The following is a 6,607-nucleotide window of genomic DNA, read 5'->3' on the forward strand; positions in this document are numbered from 1 at the left end:
TCATCAGCTGAGTACATTTATATGATATATAAAGTATATTCAGATGTACTCACATGTGATGTTCCCAGTGCAGCGATGAGTTCAGCTCTGACATTTGGTAGACTGTACACACTGCAGGTGGCTCTCTCACACACTCACTCACACACACAAACACACGTACACATACACGTACACACACACACACGTACACACACACACACACACACACACACACACACACACACACACACACACACACACACACACGTACACATAGACGTACACACACACACACGTACACACACACACACACACACACACACACACACACACACACACACACACACAGGAAGTCAGAGATACCAGTTTTGTAAAATAGGCTAATGTTACAAAAAAAACCATATGACAACAGATATTTCTTACCCTTACAAACACATGAATATGTATGTCATCGGTGGTCTTTTGTTACTGTGTGAAGCAGGTGTTCACGTTGTTTGATTAGCCTACATGTAGCGCTGCACTTGTGTTAACACCTGCATTGTGCTGCACCAGTTGTGGGGAGTTTCAGCTCTTTTGGGCTTTTGGCTGGCATTGTTTCTTGAAATAGATATTAAATGTATAACCTGTCCATAATTACCTCTCTATAAAGTAGTTATTTTTTTGTCACTTCTTTTGTCACAGAGTCCCCCAACTCAGCAAATACCTACACGTTATCACGGCCCTCAGTGATACTGGCACTCATGCACTAACATGCAGCCGGACTGTAACCTGACTCATCAGTTGGTTTGTTACACAGAACATTTGTAAGGGCCTCATTAGAAACTGATTGAAAAAGGACAGGTGCTTTCAAAACATACCTGACAGGTGATTGGATGAATTATCTGTCCATCAATCTGTCGTCAAAGTCAGTTTGGAGAAGAGCATTAACATGTTTTACACCAAGAAAAGCCTTTAGTGTTGTTTTCTTCTCTCATTGATGTGAAACTTTCCAGTTCTGATACAACTGATGCTATTTTAGCATCTCAGCTAACCGCTTTAGGAGCGGCCATTATTGTTTTGAACCCAGCCCCCACCACAGCCACTTCCTGGTGGATCCAATACGGAAGTGGCAAAAATTGCAGTTCTCCGAGCGGCTACCAGGGGCAGGTTTCATAATAGAGCAATTTCTCATTGACCCCCATGTAAAACGGGCTATTTTCACATCATAATTACACCTATTTAAGCCCTGGTACAAAAAAACTTTCTAGTCTGTATGTTTAGGTCATATCTCCATGACAACACTGAGGGGGGTGACTTTCTTTGTACCAGGCTAGTTTTTATTTTATTTAAGGTTAAAGTTTATGAATAATTAGGGGCGCGGCCTCTTGAGTGACAGCTAACCTCTGGCCCTCACTTCTCCTCGGAGGTAAACGTCAGCCAGTTGGACTTATCTCCCTCCCCCCAACGTCACATCAATGCCCCTTTTTGGAAATGAGGCGGAGTCAAAGTCTGACAAGATGGCGACTCTCGTAGGCGAATACGATTGGATCAAGTTGAGAGAGCGGACCTCGACATAGGGGCTACGTCCATTTTTTTTATAAAGTCTATGTTTTGAACAAAACGGCCGCCTCTTGTGTCGCCCCCTCCCCCCTCAACTGCCAGTAGCTCCTCACAGGACGCTGATTGCCGGGTGACTTCTAGTCGAAACACAAACGCATTACTTGGAGCCTGAAGAGATGGATTCTTGTGTGACATGTGATCTCATGTTATCACAAGATTTTTGGCTGCCATGTCAGGTAAGGTCATAAACAACAGAAAAACTCTGATTACAACACACACAGAGGGAGAGTGACCTCATTCTCAGGAAGCCATTACTCCACTAAACCTTTACATAACAAATATTTGTTTGCTGCTTAATTAATGTTCTGCGTTTTGAGTACAGCCGGTTCACAGGAAACATTGCACATTCAGCTTTTTGTTTTTTTTATCACACTAAAAAAAGTCCCTGGTCTGTTATATCAGGATAGAAATAATTTTGCAAATTTTGCAGTAGGGGGTCCTTATGGTTTATTGTCTAAGGGGAAAAAAAGACATAAAACTTCAAAACAGTACTTTAACCTTCTCATATACACCCTGCAGTAATACAGACAACATAGACATCTATCAAATACACAGAAACACAAGAAAGAAAATACATCAGAGCATGCTGAATAAAATCTAAGCACATCAGAAGCTGACAATATTCAAGGATATTTCTAACATGTTAAAAATAAGTACAGACTGTTGCTGTTCTCTCCTGCAGCAAAGGAGCCTATTTTCATTCAGTTCATTGATTATATTTGGTGGAAAAGCTCAAAGTGACCACATTATTACATTTGACTTTTTATTTTCATCTCGAGCATTCAAAAGTCCATTTACATTCATACCATATTCACACTGGGGTTCTCTTTCACTCACTCTCTCTTTATCTCTATCTCTCTTTCTCTTCCTCGCTCTCTCTTGCTCCCTTTCTATCGTTCTTTCTGTCTATCTTTCCTTTCTTCGTTCTGTCTTTCATGTCACTCCATTAGCAGGGGTTGCAGAGGGGGAGCTGATGGCTTCTCTCTACGGCGTCCTTGCTGCGGTTTAGCTGCAGCTGTTGGGCTGCGATAAAGAGAGGAAAGACGAGGAGTTTTCACACTAATTAAGACACAATAATGAAGCACTTGGTAAAAGGCACAGTGAAGATGAAGGTCAAACAGTCATTAATATAAAGTGAATAGAGTGTATTAGAAAGCATTTGTAAAGTAACAGAGATTACTGGAGAGGGGATAAAGTTTTTTTTCTACTAGATTGAAGCAAGTTAAGAACATTTACCGGGCACACTGGCAGTACGTCTTTGGCCTCAGGGGCCGTCGGCCATTCTTCATCATTTGAATTTTTCTCTGTAGCAGAAAAAAAAATCACTTTATAATTGTTTTTGTTTGCTTCAGTAACCCAATCCTCCCTCATCCCGCTTACTAATTACAATCCACATTTTTATCGGCTTACCTTCCTTCTTCTGATTCTCTTGGTCAAGACAATGACAAAGAGCATCAGGAGAACCACAATCAGGCATCCTACGCCAACTGCAACCCACATCCACCAGGTGAGCCCCAGCAGCAGAGGAGCATCTGACGGATGGTGAGTGACGCCTGGTTGAGCCATGAAAACAGACCATGGCACAGAGAGGAATCAATGACACATCCAGTGAAGAATCACTTTCATGACTATGTGCTCACAGAGGGTTTACCCCCAAACAAACACAAGCAGTACGCACATTTGAGGCAAGGTGGCTTTCCACTGTATTCTTCTGAGCGGATGGTGACTGGTGAGGCTGTTTCAGGAGCAGGTTCTGAAAGCAAAAAAGACAGCACGTCTTGCTTTTGCCAGTGGCCACATAGGTAGCTTTTGTTTTGGTTAAAACCATATGCAAAGAGTTAGAAGGCAGAAGCCAGTGTCCTACCTTTAACTTTGACTTCTAGGCTCTCACTGTACAGCACCCCGTCATGGGAGAACGTACACTCCCAGGTCCCTGCATCACTGCTGGCTACAGATTTGATTTGAACAGTCTTTGGCTTTAAACTTCCATCTGACCTCTTCCACTGCACTGTAGTGGAGTCTGAGGGGATAAGACCTTTCACCTGACACTGGAGCGTGGCCTCACTGCCCAGCTGGAGCTCACTAGAAGGGCTGGCTGAGACTGATACAGAGAGGGACAACAGATGGGGACGAGGATTCAGTGAGAATCACAAAGGGAAAGGGGAGGTCGTGCCGGACGGAGGACTTCATCTAGATCATTAGGTACGTGACACACACACATGACATGAAAAGGAAGAGCAAAATGGTACAAAACGGTTTCAGCTTTACAGACTGAATTCAAAATTTTAGGGATATTAAATCATGAAATTAAATCCACCATTAATTTTACACATGAAAGTCACTTTAATTACCATTAGTCCTGCTCAACTTGTGAAAAGTGTTGTAGAGTAGGGAGCTTTCTAAAAAAAATTATCCTGATGATGTTATCCGTGCCGGGGCTTGAATATTACTTTTTTTTAATAAGGAGACCTATGTCACAATCTGGGGGAGGGAAGTTTTTAAAATATGAAAGTTTACCATGCAGAAAGGGTCTAATAAAAGAAGTTATCGAGTAATATTATGGGAAAGGTAGAATGCAGTGTTTTTAGAGCTTGAACCATATTAGAGACTAGAATCAGGATATTTAGGACTCAATGTTTACTGATTCTTTTTAAACATCTGTCTCTTGTAAGCGCATGTTTATAAAGATGCAGAATAAACTGTTGGAATATCCCTTTTTAAAAATGTATTAGTCAAAAGCTATGTTAATTGTTTAGTAAATCTACTGAAAGTATTCTCATTCACTCAATCTGTATCCCAGACTGTGGCAATTTTCTGATCCAATCTTCTGCTGACCTGAGACCACAAGAAGTGTGTGTTCTTCTCGTCTCCCATCTGCCACGCAGGAGAACTTTCCAGCATCTTCTTCCTTCACTCCAGAGATTTGCAGTTTCGTTGCATCAATCACCCTTGACCTTTTCACGATTTCACCTGGGCCTGGAACAAAAAATCCATGGATTGTAAGAAGCAATAGTTACGTTTTTAAAACATTATATTATCATTATATTGTGCTGTTATCTTTTTCAAAGATACTAAAGTCTAAAGTCTGTCTGTTTATACCTTTGCGGGGGCGGCCGGTCCTGCCATCAATGTTAAAAATAAGGACGTTTTCACGATGCCACTCAAGGCTTCGACTGACGCTGTTGACTCCACACTCCAAGGTGATCTTCTGCCTTGGTTTTATAATGTTCACCTTTCCTGCAGCAGAGAGTGCACCCAGCACTGAAAAGAGAGGATCCCATTCATGACATACACGTCACTGAGTGATATACTCACAGGAGAACAGCACAAACTCTGTGTTTTTAGACAAGGACATACTGATGTTATTGCAATATAGTCTTATTACTTTACATTGGCATAGTTTAAGTTGAAGGGTACTTTATCAGTTGAATTTAGGGAGTAAAACACAACTGCAGCTATTTAGATTAAAAGAGTCTCATGAATATAAAAGGACATCTTTTTTGTAGTATAAGTATTTTCACTCACCAAACCCAAACCACATGACTGTCTTCATTTTTAATGTTGGATCTAAGGGGTAAAAAATATAACCAACTTAGTCAACACAAAATAATTCAAGAAAAACATATTTGATGCAGTGGTTCATGGTGTGAAAGCAAACATTGCCAGGTTAGATACGAACCACACGCAGCTTCTGTTTAAGATGAGCACTGCCAAAAAAAAAACATGTGATCCCTAACCACAGAGCTAGCTCTCTACTTCCTTCCTCTCTCTCGTATTAAAAATTTTAAACTTGGTTCATAGACTTATATAAAAAAACTTACACACATGTCTCTAGGAACATTCGAAGATACGTTTTGGCTTTTACATTTAATTAACATGCTCATTAATGCATGTTAAGATACTTCACTAGACCAAATGTATCTAATCATACATCACAAATAAGAAGTTTGTAATAAAAAATATTTAAAAACGTAATAATTGTATTGATCGGTGTTCTACAAGGCAACTTTATTCAAAAGATCTCGTAAAACTTCTGACGAGCACTTCATCACTGTCTCTGCCTTCATTCTTTGATGTTTCATTTTAAAGGTTATAATTATTATATTCAGAAAGCTTAAATGCTTATATTTATTTATTTGAACAAGTTCTCCTTCTGAAGCCACAAATCATCTTTGTATTATAGTTATTTTTGAGAGCCAGGACATTTACAATCTTTCCCATATGAATATCTAATACTTTTCAATAACCATAAAAATGAATCTAAAAAGTCCAATTTGACACATTAATACAATTCAACTCATTGACTTTACAACAGCTACAAATAGAGATAATAAAGAACCCTTAAAACCAGATTTACCTTGATATACTGTAACACTAAAGGCTTGGAGACAGTTGCACATTTTACTTCTTAACATTTAATCTGGCTCCTACGCTAAATGTTTGTGTAATAACAGATATTAGAAAAGATCTAAAAGCAACCTATGAAGTGCTTAATATACATATTTATGAAACTGGGTCATCCGTAATTATGTTCTTCGTACTACACTATACGGAAGAAAATAAAAATGATATCAGAATGGCCCCATTAAAGCCAATAATTGCATTTTACAATGTAAAACTTGATTTTGTGATCTCTCTTGAGATCTTACCTTATTTTTGAAGCGTTGCAGTGTATTTTGTGCCGTTATTGAAGGCAAAAATCTTTCCCCGTCCTCTCTGGGCCTCACTTCATCGAAAAACAGGAGCTCAATTATGCCAAAACTATAGAAGGCGGAAGACATCTGAAAAGCAGCGTGCAATTTGGAAAGTTGTAGGCCAGTGCAAACCCCAGTTCTTTGTGGGTTTGCACTACATGCCTGCGCTTTCTCGCAAACTAGGCCTGGGATTCTGTACAGGTTTTACATAAAGCTGAGGAAATGTCTGTGCAGTAACTTAAAACACTTATCTATAACCTAAACAACTGATAAATTCACTTTACTTGAACACTTAAGACAATTTTTAGGATTCCTCAGTTCAGCACTAATTTTTA

The 6,607-nt window shown here is 39.6% G+C and overlaps 1 protein-coding gene across 1 annotated transcript; it reads right to left on the reverse strand.

Moving 5' to 3' along the window:
• Positions 1–2,185: 2,185 nt before the first annotated feature.
• Positions 2,186–6,339, reverse strand: LOC310951133 (uncharacterized protein). The gene is made up of 9 exons (XM_083919236.1): positions 6,228–6,339; positions 5,104–5,145; positions 4,678–4,839; positions 4,414–4,554; positions 3,443–3,679; positions 3,257–3,331; positions 2,989–3,131; positions 2,815–2,882; positions 2,186–2,601 (listed from the first exon to the last, which is right to left on the reverse strand). Exons 2-9 carry the CDS (start codon positions 5,129–5,131, stop codon positions 2,517–2,519), a joined length of 939 nt encoding a protein of 312 aa, XP_083775362.1. The 5' UTR covers positions 5,132–5,145; positions 6,228–6,339; the 3' UTR covers positions 2,186–2,516.
• Between the last annotated feature and the right edge of the window lie 268 nt (positions 6,340–6,607).

This window comes from Echiichthys vipera, assembly GCF_963691815.1.
Source record: "Echiichthys vipera genome assembly, chromosome: 8".
NCBI lineage: Eukaryota > Metazoa > Chordata > Actinopteri > Perciformes > Trachinidae > Echiichthys > Echiichthys vipera.

Excerpts from the sequence above, each read along its gene's own strand:
- LOC310951133 (XM_083919236.1), bottom strand. The coding sequence starts at position 5,131 with ATGAAGACAGTCATGTGGTTTGGGTTTG. Across the intron at positions 4,555-4,677 it reads GACCGGCCGCCCCCGCAAAG|GCCCAGGTGAAATCGTGAAA; the intron begins GTATAAACAGAC and ends TTTTTGTTCCAG. Across the intron at positions 3,332-3,442 it reads CCTAGAAGTCAAAGTTAAAG|AACCTGCTCCTGAAACAGCC; the intron begins GTAGGACACTGG and ends TTTTGCTTTCAG.